Source organism: Branchiostoma lanceolatum, chromosome 1, assembly GCF_035083965.1.
Source record: "Branchiostoma lanceolatum isolate klBraLanc5 chromosome 1, klBraLanc5.hap2, whole genome shotgun sequence".
NCBI lineage: Eukaryota > Metazoa > Chordata > Leptocardii > Amphioxiformes > Branchiostomatidae > Branchiostoma > Branchiostoma lanceolatum.
The window spans coordinates 7,421,684-7,435,799 of NC_089722.1; the positions used below are offsets into that span (position 1 = coordinate 7,421,684).

At 41.3% G+C, this 14,116-nt stretch overlaps 1 protein-coding gene across 9 annotated transcripts in view; it reads left to right on the forward strand.

Annotated features, from left to right (window-relative positions):
• The window catches only part of LOC136432742 (KH domain-containing RNA-binding protein QKI-like), a 69,345-nt gene that overhangs the window by 46,178 nt on the left and 9,051 nt on the right, over nt 1-14,116 (forward strand). For 4 of the 9 annotated variants that reach the window (XR_010755590.1, XM_066424255.1, XM_066424608.1 and 1 more), the window contains exons 6-8: nt 9,994-10,081; nt 11,157-11,246; nt 13,480-13,767. Coding sequence is in view for 8 of the 9 variants with exons in the window: in XM_066424255.1 (XP_066280352.1) it covers nt 9,994-10,081; nt 11,157-11,246; nt 13,480-13,767 (466 nt within the window). In the remaining variant the exon portion in view is untranslated. The remainder of the gene's footprint in view (nt 1-9,993; nt 10,082-11,156; nt 11,247-13,479; nt 13,768-14,116) is intronic. The other 5 variants (XM_066424341.1, XM_066424701.1, XM_066424913.1 and 2 more) reach the window with 3 other exon arrangements.

The following is a 14,116-nucleotide window of genomic DNA, read 5'->3' on the forward strand; positions in this document are numbered from 1 at the left end:
GCTTGTAATTAAGATATGTTCGATGATAATAACAATGTTATAAGATGTTGAATATCATTATTAAGAACAAAACTTGTATGAAGACAGGTCTTCTATAAGAGCATGAGGCTCATTCATCATTTGTTTCGGCGTCGTGGACGACTTGACCTTGAGGTTTTGAGTAAGATGACCTGAAAGAGGGCATGATTTTGAGGGATAAAAAAAAGAGTTAAAGGTTAATCAGTGCATAACCCATATTCCAGGGCAAATTTAGTTGGGGAAGGGGGTAGTGCAGTTGGCGGGGTTGATTGAAGGTCATTTACCTTGTGCCAGAATGTAGGGTAATGGTACAAATTTTCACCTCTGATGTCATTTTGCAAAGATAAAGAGTAAAAGGTGACTAGCTGTTTGTCAAACTGACAAAGAAAGATGATTGTATCTCCTCCCTTGCCTTTGCAAACATCAGTCAGTCACTGGGAAACTGTAACATAGATTTATGTATCTATCTATTTATGTATGAATGTGCAAGATGCAAGCATGTTAGAGGGAGGAGCATTGTTTGCAAGTTCTACAGCTAACTTTAGTTTTAAGTACAATTCAGTCTCTACAGCTGGAATACGATTTGGAGATAACTTCCAGACATTTTGAGTGACATCCAGACATTTTGAGTGACATCCATCACTCTTCTTCAGCATCGCTAGAATGACGAACACACACACTAGTGATACTGAGATGAAGATGAGTGATGGCTGAAATGTGAAAGGAAGTTATCTTATCCAGTTGTAGAGATTGAATTGTATCTAAACATCGTTAGCCTGGATGTCTAACCTTTATAAACATTGCAGGTAACTTAGTTTGAGAATTTCAGAACAACTTCTGTAGACTAAATTTGGGGACACACCTGGCGTTTTATACAGCTGTATCATGCAGGATCTTTTCAATTATTTACAAAATCTTGTGCTTCGAGTTTTCGGCTATGAGTGTTGATCAGTTGAGCTGCACTTTTGGAAAACTGTAATTTGGATAGCTGGAGCTTTAATAATACATGCTTACATTCAAGCCAGTATTCTTATACTTGTTTTCAGCTCTCTGATAGATATAAACTGGGGAAAACCAGCTCTACCAAAGTGTCAGCATTTAGGAGCATGAATTAGATTGGGGATAAGTTGTCAATAGTTTTGTCTTTGTACAAACCCATATCCAGTCTCTGAATGAAAAATCAATGTTTTGTCTGAAAATGAACTAAATAGTGATGGAAGTGAAGTAGAGTGGATTAGAGAGTTAAGCGTCGAAATTTGCGTAGCGCCGTAACGACTCGGCCACAGTTCTACCCCAGGTGCAGGTGACAGTGCAGAATGCCAGCATGAATTTTTCACACTTGCAGTTTTGCTGTATCGATTATTAATTTCAATTTACGCAAGGCTTATCATAAATGCACGGCGCTATTTCATGGGTCGTAGGTCGTGCCGGCCCCAGCCAATCCCGCTCGACGCAAGCAAATCTTTTTCAATTGATTCTGCGGTGATGATGGCATATTCATCCCTGTACGGATCAGTACCGCCGCTGTTTGGGTTGACAATTTTACAGCTGCGTGAACATTGCCTGAAATACAGGTGGGGGTCGGGTGGATAGAGTCATCAATAATTAACCGTTCCCCCTGCACAAAGTTTCTTCTAAACATCACTCAATTGTATATTATTGGGTGGCAGAGAGACATCGCTCTTTGCCGCAGCTGAATTTTAATGGCACAGTTTACATGGCTGGGGAGAGAGAGGGGGGGATCTTGGAAATAAATATTTATAATGACCAATTACTGTGATGGGGTGGTTGCAACATTAATGTTGTCATTTTATTTCTTGAGGGAAATTAATCCCAAATGTGATAGAAGCCCCCTGGGGTACCCTAGTAATTGGAAAACCATTCTGGGATAAGTATAAAAATCAAAGGCAGAATCAATATGCGACATCCACAGTGTGGGTAAGTAAAGCTCCTTTCCCTTGACTGAGCTGTCCCTTGGGCGCACAGACCTGTCCAGGCATTAACGATTCCAATCATCTTGTTTCAATGGCTGAAAAGCATCCGAATAAAAGAATTCATTATTTTCGAAGTGTACTTGTTACTTTTAAGTGATTTGTTTTGTTTAAGATAAATTGTGTTTTTTCATCCGAAGTCTTAGCATAGGTACCAGTGTCTTGTGGAATGTACCATCCAAACGTTGTCGGTAGTTACAAAACTGGTCATTGATAGTACCAGATTGTACATTTTCAGACAACATCATCAGTTTTTCAGTGGGGTAACTTTAATTGGTCACCTGTTTGTCTGCCTGAGGAAATAACTGGGTGTGGTCCACTGGAAGTTGTAGCTAGTCATTCCAAAAGATGGATGATAAGTAGAGCAGGAATGTTCATGTCATTTGATTATACAGACAACATACCTGTATGTGTTCTTACTGCCAACCAAAATGGTAGAGAATACAGCAATGAAGATGATGTATAAACGAAATCTACGCACAATTGACCTAGAAAATGATATTTTAAAACATGTAGAATATCTTCAGATAAAGTTTTTAAAATGAAATAGCTAATCGATAAAGCAACAGAAGTAGAGACAAGTTTTCTTGGCATTGTTTTTGCATGCCACCTGCTGGATTCCAGCCCAGGAACCTTTGTGCCAGGTACATGGGGTGTGACAGTATAGCCTAGGGCGATGTGGTCGCATGTCCAATTTTTTTCTGAAAGCTTGCAGGTGGGCATGGTTTGGAAGACCTGCCATATGCAATTAGTTTGATCATATGTTAGATAACTGACATCTGCTGCAACAAAGGTACCTTTCATTGGCCTTGCAAACATTTTAACCTATCACTTTAACTTTAAGTTTTAACATCTGAACCAGCAGTACATTCTTTGTGCTGTAGTTTAAACATAAATAAACAGCGATCCCTATTGTATGCGTTTCATTCTCTTTTCTCATTTACATACAATAGAGGAAAGGAAAGGAATAAAGTGCTTTTATTTTTTGAAAGTCTTGTAACGTGTCGTGCAATGTATTTTGTGAATGTATCTCAGATTGATAGATCTAGTATAATAAATATCGAGAAGTTTAGTCAAAGTGACATTCAAAGTAGTCAGATGCTGTATGTTTACATAAATGTTTAGGATAGTTCTTTCGGTATGCTTCTACTGCATGTCAAGCAACTGAATTATAGCAGCCACCTATGTCCTTGGTAACCGTAGTAACTTTTGTTTTCAAAACAAGAAAGGAGGTATTTGTGAAATGCCGTGATGTAGTCATGATAAGATTGTTGTGCAGTACACATGTGTGCTAACACCTAGGATCTGACCCTACTAAGATGCAATCCTAGTGTCAGACATGATTGGCATATTGTCTTTATTTCTAGGGTAATAATCTCCAAGAAATTTCTGGTATTAAGGTTACCACAGGTCACGTCAGCCTAAGAATGTATACCATCCTTTGTAGGCTGGAACTATTTGGTACAAATTGTTTCAGACTTGATTATTCCATTCAATAACTTGCTGTTGTTTGTTGTTTATCGTTTGCAAACCTTCTCCTGGATCGTAGCATGTAAGTATGGAAAACAAAGTCATCATCGTCATCACCCGTGGATGTTGGCACCATTTTCATCATCAAATCACCTTCCAAAATCACTGTCACAGCCTTCACAATCACTTGTGTCGTGAAATGTCGTTGCTTGGTGTTGTGTTTAGTTCACTGTAATGCACCAGTATCCGTGGTATAATCTGTGTTATTGTAGAAGCGCACTGGAGTAGATCTATCAGTAACATCGGTTGCATTGACAGCACCCCTGCTGCATCCCAGGGCTGCATGCATCATCGTCTGCCAGCAATCATTGCCTGTTGGAAAAGCATGAATGATTCTGCTTTGACAGCAGATGTACTGAGTAGATTGTTGTGCTTTGCTGCATGTTCAGAGATAGTGTGATATCTGAAGTGCTTCTGGCTTTGAAGTTTGCTGGATGACTGGCCACACTTGTGCCAGTAATGTCTCCTATGATGTGTATAAAGATCTGAATTATTTGCTGTTTTGGTGCAAGCATGTTACAAAACCAACTACAGAAAAAGACCATGATTTTGTGAAGGGGAGAAGTGGTACAAAGCGTGAAGAATTGGGAAAGGAGGAATGAACCCACTTTTTTATGCAGTCGCTACTGAAGGAATGTGAAACAATGTGTCATGAATGACTTTTTGGGCAAGTCGTTGGTGGCAACACTAATACAAGGCTGACTTCCCCTGCAAGGTTGCCAAAACAAACAGCTGAAACTGTGAGAAAACATTCGTCACATAGGCATGTTTTTCACCAAACACACTATTGCATTGTTCTCCGACCGAGGAAGGCATTTCTTATTCTTGCTGTAATTGTTGCTGGACGTCACCTGATGTTTCTTGTGTAGAAGCCAGTTTTTAATCCCAGCCCTGTGCCAGGGGAGAGAGGCAGAGATGGACAGGGCAGCCCTTTTACCTGACACATACCTATTTGTGCTCGTTGCATTGATTGTTGCAGCCTTCATTACCAAGTCTCCAGGAGGGAAATCTGAAAGTGGCGTCCCATCCATTACCCATTGTCCCTCACACCCTGATTCGCAGTGGGAATCAAACATTAAGTACCCATTCTTCCCCTGTTGCCATGGCGACAGGTCCAAGTGGAAGAAGAGGCTTTGTGCCGTTGTCAGAAAAAGAGGCTTACGTTGACATGAGACAAAGCATGGGCAGGGAGCTGACAATGGAATACTTCCCTGCAGTTGTTGGTTGCTGGGACTGGCATTTGAAAAGGGGTTTGTCCTGTTGTTGAAACTTTCCATGCTAGTGTAAGAAATGGAACATTGTTCTTGCCCTGCAGGACCCAGATCCATAACCAATTGGTTCATCCATCTCAGAGGGGAGGGAGGGAATGCCTGGGAGCCAATGAAACAAATTTGTAGTAAACAACATGCTCTATTGAAGTAAAAAGATCTTTTGTATGGATGGTGGAAATCCCTAAAGGATTTTTTTGTAAACATGAGCTTCTCCCTGCTGGTTGTGATGACTGAATTCAGAATTATCACCTGTCATGTTATTCCTAGCTAGCTGCTGGGGCCTCCTAACAACCAAGAAGGGTGCGTATTAGCAAGATTTAGAGTCCAACTGAGTGCAAAAGTCAAGGTTCCTGGATCAGGTATGAAGCTCTGTTCCACAGATTTTATGCCAAAGCTGCATCATGATCCAATGATATCCTTGTCCTTCAATTCAAGCACAAGTATTCCTATAGCTGCGGGCCTTCTTATCATATTAACTTACTGGATTCAAAACTACTGCCACGCTTCCTGAGTCCAGGATTTACAGGAAGGTTGCTGAAAGGAAATCGATCTTGACACTGTCTTGTCCAATAAAAGCATCATCCTGTTCACTCATGATCGTGACCACCGTGATCTTGGAGGTGGGTTTCTCCGGAAGCACTGCTGGTGTAGGTCAAGCTTGCATGGGAACATGCTGAAGTGATCAGCCTGTTGTTTAACTTGTGAAGGAAGATGGATAGGCATGGAGTGACTTTTGCCACAGGAATGAGGTGTTGGACGCTCAGTGCCATGGCTGTTTAAAGGAACCAAAACCTTGCCCTGGGGAAGTCGTAAAGGGAGTGCTCCTACTGTGAGCTGCCCAGCAGGTTGAGGGCTGGATTAATCCCCCATAACCACATAAATTCATAAAAGGATTAGATGTCTGCCAGCCTGGGACAATAGCAGGGACAGATTACCATAATAACTGTCAGAGAATTCAAACTTTTTTCTGTACTGGTTTTTCTATGAACAGTATCAAACCATGCAGAATGGCCCAGATATCTATCAAAAAGTCACATAATCCAAGGAAGTTTCAATCAGATAAGATCCCTTGGATAATCAAGACAATGCTATCTACAACTTTCAGTTTGGGGGAAGCCAACCTTGTTCAAATTTTCAAACTTTCAAATCGACCCTGTCAACGTTGTGTTAGAGTGTCTAAATGGATATAAATTTCCAATGTCTTCCCAACATTAGCCTAGGTTGTGTGTCTAGAAATATGACTTGGGATTTTTTGCGTCTTCTTGTTGTTGTAACCAGCATAGAATCCTGGGCTCTGTAGAACAGTACATATACATGTAACTGCTAGCCAATGTCTCAAACTAAATTGCAAGCCAGTGTTGTCATTACTTTATTTCTTGGCTAACTGCCCTTCAAGCTAACTTCTTTATGTGTAGCCATACTTCAAATTCTTATATGTTATCTATAGAATTCAAACATGACTTGAAGAGTAACTTGTACATGGTAAACTTTCTCAGCCAGGCCTCCACTGATGTGCACTGTACGGCTGCCAGGCGCATACTGAAGGCTATAGTTTACATTATCCCGTATTTATATAGTTTTACTGGGGTCTTTAAGGGTCAACTGCTGAATGTGTACAAGAATCCAGACCGCTGACAAGCACAAACAAGGGATTCCTGTTCAGCAAATCAAACGTACTGAAGGGGAAAAGCCACCCCACCCTCCTTTTTTCGGCCGGCCTGAATCCCCCCCCCCCCCCCCCCCCCTCTTTCTTTCAGGCTACTTGAATCTTCAAGGCATTCTGTATTCTTCAGCTGTCTCTCAACAAGTGATCCGGGCTGCAGCTGTCTTATGAACAATCTAAATAAGACAAGTAGCAAGGGGATAGTAGTTGTTAGGTTAGCTCGCCAGGGGTTAATCTCTGTCTCTTTGTTCTCTAGGGAGCAGCAACTGCTTGTTGCTGAGAATGGTCAAAAAAGGGCAAAATTCCAAAACCTTTGAGCTGTCTGTGTCTTGGTAGATAAAGACTAATGACTACAGTCCCCCAAAATTGGCAGATAAGAACAACTGATTGAAGATGATAAAGATGCCGAAAATCACTGTTAGGAAAAAATCACTGGTTTGAACTTGCAAACGAATCGCCCCCCTCCATCTCTGCAAGTTGCCTGCAGGAAGAGAAGTGCTATTAGGGTCAGCAGAAGACAGATGGACACACAGGGTACGGGGCTCATTAGGGAAGTAGCTCCTGGGGTGGGAAGAATGATGGTTCAAATTAAAGGTGCTGAACACTGGGGAGACTAGATCAAGATTACTTTGACTCTTCCCAATTTTGTATGCTAAGTTTACACTTTGAGATTGTTTTTGTTTTGATTGAACTCAAAAGTGGAGTGGTAAAGAATGAACTTAGGTTTAGCTGTGAAGATATTTGTAGAAGATTGAATTATGTTGGGAAACACATGCATGGGAAATAGCTGTTAGAATATGCATAGATGTTACCTGACTGACCCCAGGGAAAGAGCCTAGCCTTTTTGGGGGGTCAACCCCTGGCAAGGGACTTTAAGAATACATAGTTTTCCAACATGTTGCAATAGAAAAAAGGAAGAAAAAAAAGAATCCCTCCCAACTGACTCCGAAATCCTGAAGAGATATATTGAGATCTGGCAATGTGTGATGGACACATGCCCTTCGTACAGTTGTGTCAGGTGGACTTGTTGCGACAACTGGTCATGTTAAACTTCAAGGCTTTAGATAAGTGAAGTTCAATGTCAAACACCATCATTGCTGGGAAATGTCTCTCAGCAGATGACTACAAATCTTGCCCCAAAGGGAAACTTTGCATACTAATCACCAACCAAATGTTTTTCATCCTAACCTGAATCATCCAGTAGGATTGTGTGGGAGAAAGGTATGGACATAGTCATGCCCAGGTACACCTGAACATTTGATAAGACCCCCAAGAAAGCTTAATTCTTCAGATTTAGGCCAAGACGATGGCCATGTGTGTCTGCCTGACTTCTGTTTTAAAGGGCTGCATTTTTTTCTCCTTCTGAGCCCATATCTGTCATCAGGCACCCCACAATATCTGTCAGGGTTGACCCATATATCCTTGTGTTTTAAATCTGTAGATGTCTGACAAACTCTAGGTGGTAATCTCACTGTGGAAGGATCTTGGACTTCAATTGTCTAAACATGGTTGTACTTGGCCTTCCAATAATAAACATTAGAGACCGATACAGCCTTCCTTGGGGAGTTGGGGACTGCAGGGGAATTTTCTATAGCCGCAGGGGAGCAAACCTAGATATCTGGATTTCAACCTGATCATTAGGCTTGTCCTGTGTTGATGGAGACAGCTAAGATGTCCTGGAATAGCCCCCATTTGCTAAGTTCAAGCATCTCCGCCTGGATCAAAGCACTGGTGTTACTTGAAACGGGAAAACCTACAGAAACATTCAACAGTTTGCGGCTTGTATTTGTCAGTGCTGTTGCCCGATACAGTCCAGGGACGGCGGGAGTGTTGTCGCCAGGCACTGCGGTGGCCAGGTTTGTTTTGCCTTCAGCATGTCAAACAGGAGGTCTGCTGACTGATGAAGGTTACCACCAGTGTGATCATTAGAACCACTCGGAGCCGTCATACCCCCTCTGTACACATGGCAGCTCTGCTCTGAGCTGTATATCTTCTGTTTTTGCACAACTTAAAATTTGTGGCATACTTTGCCCTTCCAGATCTGTTGGCGTGGCATATTCTTTAAAAATCATTTCTTGTAGAAGTCATGTTAATTGGACTACTTAAAGTAGTCAAATGGGTTGCGAAAATCAAAGCTAGATTCATGAATTATTTGAGGTTTTTTTACAAGAATCTCGCCAAACAAGACAGATCAACAAATGCAGTGAGCAACTGGTGTAGATTGTCAAATGTCATGGAGCTTTTGTATATGGCAAACACATTTTCATTCAGAACAGTTGCTGCAGTGTCAAGTCAGATGAATTTAAATCAGTGCAGATAAGATGCTAACCGGTCGCATCAGTCTGCTGGTAAGGCAACTCAGAATGCAACAGCTGTGAAGAAATTCATCCTTCTTATTCCCCACCATGCATCAGAGTATGTATAACCATCACAGTCTCCAGGAATATAAAGCGTTTCTGCTTGTTGATCGTAGGCTTGTCTCGGTAGATGACAAATGGCCAAAGAAGGAATCGCAGAGATAAAGAAAGGGGAAATGTAAGCAGGATGCATCTGGGAGGAAGAGTCGGATCCAATTTTACTTCCAATTTGTCAGCAGAAGGGAGAAGTAATCTGTCATGGCAGTAGAATCGACAAGACACTATCATGTTGCGAAGGTTTCCCCGAACTTGAATAATGCACAAGTGGGTGATTTATCATAGAATCCTCAGGTTGCAGTGCAGTATCTTGTCTTTCCATTCACTGCCTGCAAGCTGTGGTACAAGTTTTCAGTATTGGATTAGATTCATAGCATTTGGGATATTTACTTCCATCAAAAAGACATTACATACTTCCTTGTAGTATGTTTGGTAGAATGAGGCATTCTACTGCAAGTTTTTTTTTGTTGTTGTGTGAATTACATGGACTTCAATGCAAAATATGTTCGTCCAAAAATCATTTCATGTCATTGATTCATCTTGTATGTTGAAACTTACCATTTTCACTCTCTCCCACTTGTGTTGTATGCAATAGTGTATTACAAAGATGTCCCAGATGCATGTGTAAGGTTGGCTACAATGCATCCTAAACATTGTGAAAGCTGACATGAGAAGACACTGAATCTAGGATGCGTTCCATCTTCGATACAACCCTTAGTCACATATCATTTCTGTGGTGGCAAATGTCAGCTGCTGTATAATAAATTGATAATAATCATCATGCTGCAGGCTAATTTGTCACAACACGTTCGTAATAAAGGACATTAAAGTGTGTGTATCAAATGGAAGCTGTTGGAAGGGAACAGAAGACTGAGAAGTGACTTAGCAGTCTGTATCTGTATAGCCGGTAGAACTGTCCTTCGATGCGGCAGCAGCTGGTTATATTACACAGAGCGACCTGTCACACCTACTTTCTGCACATCTAGCTGCAAATGTTCTTAAAAACTATCCCCAAACTTGGTGTTGGTGATAACCAATTCCACCATCTTAAGTCTGAAGGTTAAGCTGACTGTTGACCTTGCTGTTCTGTTTTGTGTTGTGTACAGCCTGAAGGTGAGGATGACCTGAAGAAGAGACAGCTGATGGAGCTGGCCATCTTGAATGGCACCTACAGAGACAACAACACCAAAAACAGTGAGTCACCCACAACTTTCCCCTCAGTACTCTAGCACTATCCAAAAATTTGTGACTACGAGTTCCCCAAAAAAGCAAAAATTGATGATCAGCAATATCCACAGAAAAACAGTGTTTCAAAAAGTTATTTTCTTTTGTAGTACAGTACTGGTGTATGAAATTCATTGTTCTGAGGTAATTACAATTCATGAGAAACAGTAGTACTTAACAACAGGTAGATCCTTTTTAGATAGGCAGAGCTTCAAAATGACAGGCACTGATCCAGTATGCATGCAAAGCCGACATGTTGCAGTGAGGGATGGTTACACAGATTACACAGTAGAGATTTGAACAAAAGATCCATAGAAATTCTGCAAGTATAATCTGAACCTCAATGGGAAAGAGGTGATAGGTCTGTTAGTTTACTGTTGAAATGCAGGTTTTGTATGTTTAATTTGCAGGTACACTAGACTATGACTATTGACAGCAACAAAGTATGCAGTTAGACTTTAAAGTATGTTTCAGCATCCACCAAGAGAAATTTCTATGCCAATTTTAGTGTAATTTTGAGCAGAGTTGGCAGATATATGCTGTCCTGCCCAACAACACACATCCACACAACCCTGGAAAGCTGACTAGTTCACGGGTGTGTTGGTGGGAGGAAGAAACTAATAAAACCTGACACGCTTGTTGTAGTACGCAGCTTTCAGCAGGCTCAAGACCGACCTAACCTCATAACTGCAAGCCTCTAACATGTCTAGACTAAGGGTATAACTACCTGAACTAAAGCAAGCAACTGCTACTAGACCTGTTCAACTTACCGTCACAACTTGACATCACCCACGTTGTAACTGTACTGATGGTGAACTGACGTATCGGACTCAGAACCTTAATGTTGAAGTTAACATTGCTTGTGATACTTTTGGTGTACGTAGGATGATGACTTGGGTTGCCTTTCTAATATGTATTTTATTTTTTTCTGTTGTTGACAATATAATCTTTCCCGTGTTGGTGTTTGTGTTTGTTTGTCTTGCGGGTTGCCATGGTTTTTCACAATAAACATCACTTTTACCTCTCATTCACCCCCACACACTAGTGACGAGCAGTCTGCCATCGGACTTAGCTCTGACCGCCCCCTCCTTGTATGCGTTTGCAGGGACAGACCAGAAGGCAGGGCTCACCCTCTGTAAGTCACCGGGCTTTGGTAGATAAGGTCATGTTTGCGCTAGTAGAGCTAATGTTGTAATGAATTAAAGACTACCATGCTTAGAGAGTCCACAACTGCAGAAACATTTGCATATGATGAAAAAAGAAATAGTTCATTATACAAAGTAGTGCTGAATTAATCGTTTACTTCATTATATTGGCCCCTTGAAGACTTTTTTCAGCTAATAACAATTGCAAAGCATAAATGCAAATTTTGCACTGAACAAAGTGTTACAGGGGACTACCATAGTTTTCAGGACTTTTTCGCATACTTGCAATTCAAAAATTTTCTGTCAAAGATGCTGTTGTGGACTCTGTGCTAATGCTATGTAATCCACTGGTGTTGCTGTGAATTAGCTTTGTAATGTGCATTGTAACCTACTTTGCCATGTTATCATGCTCACCTTTAACAGTTATCAGCAAACACCTAACCAACCTTGGCTCCAGATGTATAATGGACATTGCTTCACTCGTTTTAGGCATGAGTGTTGCAGTTTCCAGTGTATATCTGGTACTGAGGTAAACCTAACAGTGTAGGCACGTTATCGTAGCTAGAAGCTGTTATCCTTCTGCTGCAGGGTCAAATCCGCTTGCCAATACTTGCATCACCTCAGTGCTGGGCTACCCATAATGCTTCTCTTTAGGGATAACTTCATTACCCACAATGCATTTGCTGTGACTTGGATGCAGCTGCCATTCTTGTGTGACATAACATCTTTCTCCTTTACTGCACAAAGTGTCATTGTCACAAAACCATGATTTATCCTACCTCCTTTTATTTATGGCAAATGATGTCCGCAGTCACCCTTAAGTGCACTGTGAAATTCTCACCTTTTAGTACATTGTGAAATTCTATGTCGTATATGTCACACACATACATGTATCTCACATACTGTAAAAAGGGAAATATCTGCGGTGGATTTTTCGGGGTGACTTCTTCCCACAAACTTTTTAAAAAAACACCGCTAACATTTTCCCTACTACAGCAAAACCCTGCATGGCAGTTTCAACTGCTTAAAGCCCTGAGAACATTTCCCTTTTACAGTAATATTATGACGTTATTTATATAATAAGATTTTCCAAATCCAAAACCCAACCAGAATGTGTCTTTTTTGTCATTGAAATGTTTTTACTCTATAGACAAAAAGAATGAAAGCAACAAGTTTTGTAATTCTGCCTAACTACACACCTAGCCCTTCCACTACTCTAACAAGATCATCTCTCCTCACCTTGGGTGGAAATTGTTTCCCCAATTGTTCATTACCTTTCCCTGTCTGTGTCAATTGACCTCGGTACAATGTCGTTGGCCCTCCTGACCTTTGGATCTGGATTCTGGAAATTGCTACAATATACTAAGCAATTTTGGGAGTACGTTGTACATGTACAAGAGAAGTTTGAGATTGGAAGGTGTTTTATTCAGTTGCACACAAGGCTTCATCACAATTGGTTCTCAAAAACCTGACGCTGAATTATCCCGGAGTGAATAAGGGAGAGTGTTTTTTTTCATCAATCAAGAGAGAAAAAATTGTTTCGCACCTGATTCTTTTTGATGAAAGTTGATTCGAAACTCTTGATACTGACTTGAGAAAGATGATAAGATTTTGCTGCATTTTAGTGGAGAAAGTTGGTAGATCTGTGAAGCAAGTGTTGCAATCAGTTACCCTGCAGCGCATAGAGGAACAGCAGAGTCCACTAATGCTACATTTTCAGCCACTAACTTATAAAAATAAATTGCATGTTTGGTTAATATTAACTTGTGAGTAGCGGGGTCTGGTTTGTGATAGTTCCATTGTGCAATAATGGTTGGTGGACCAAAGAGGGTGGTCGATTTACATCGTAGATTTTGTAGCTGTCCTGTAGTGCTGTTTATAACATGCCCTCCTTGTGTATAGGTAAGTATGAAAAGGAAATGCCCCAGTCCAAAATGCTGGTATCCAATAATGCCAGTCACATTTCTAAACTGGTACCGGCCAGGCTATTTGCGGGAACGAAAATTATAACTGTGTATAAAAAAATGTACAAAGATTATGCTCATGACTTATTTTCCTTTACATTTTGTGTGTTAAGCTGTCTTTTGTATCATACTTTTCTTTCTCACCAACTGCCGGGCCGGACCCCGGTTTGGAAATGTGACCCTAGCATAACACAGGACCCAAGTTCGTAACTAGAACATGCTGTTATCCAACTAATAAACTCTGGTTTCACTATTGCAGATTCGCCTCGGGGTGTCCCCGCCCCCAACACGCCCATGATGTCGGCTCCGACAGCAGTACGCTCCCCGATGCCCGGGGGTGCGCCTCTCATCGCCACCCCTGTCCTCCAGCGGTTACCTTCGACCCAGCAGATCATGTCCAACGGGCTCCTCCCGCACATGGTGTCTCCCGAGTCCAACTTTCTGTATGCGCCTTACGACTACCCCTACTCTGTGCCTGCCTCATCCATCCTGCAGTACCCGATTGAGCCCAGCGAAGCGATAGGTAGGAACTCCCCGTATCTGCTCGGTAAATCTCTGCAAGATAATGATGCTGTCCTCGGCTGTTTGCGTACAGAAAAAACTATTGGAAGATAAAAAAACATAATAAGAATAAAACTAGTACTGAATTCATTGTTAAAAAAGATATAGATTATACACGTCCTTAGACCTGACAAGTTGCTAAATTGGTGACTGTCTCCAATTTAGCAACTTGACAGCGGACTGTTGAAAAAGTCAATGGGAAATTTCTGTTAGCTGTGACTCCTTGGGGACAGTGTCATTCTCTTTACAGTTACTAAGGTTCGTCAGTAGTTGTAGTGCAATGCATGCTGTAGGTCTCTCTCCACATGTGGTAGCCAAACTGCATTTTGCCTAAG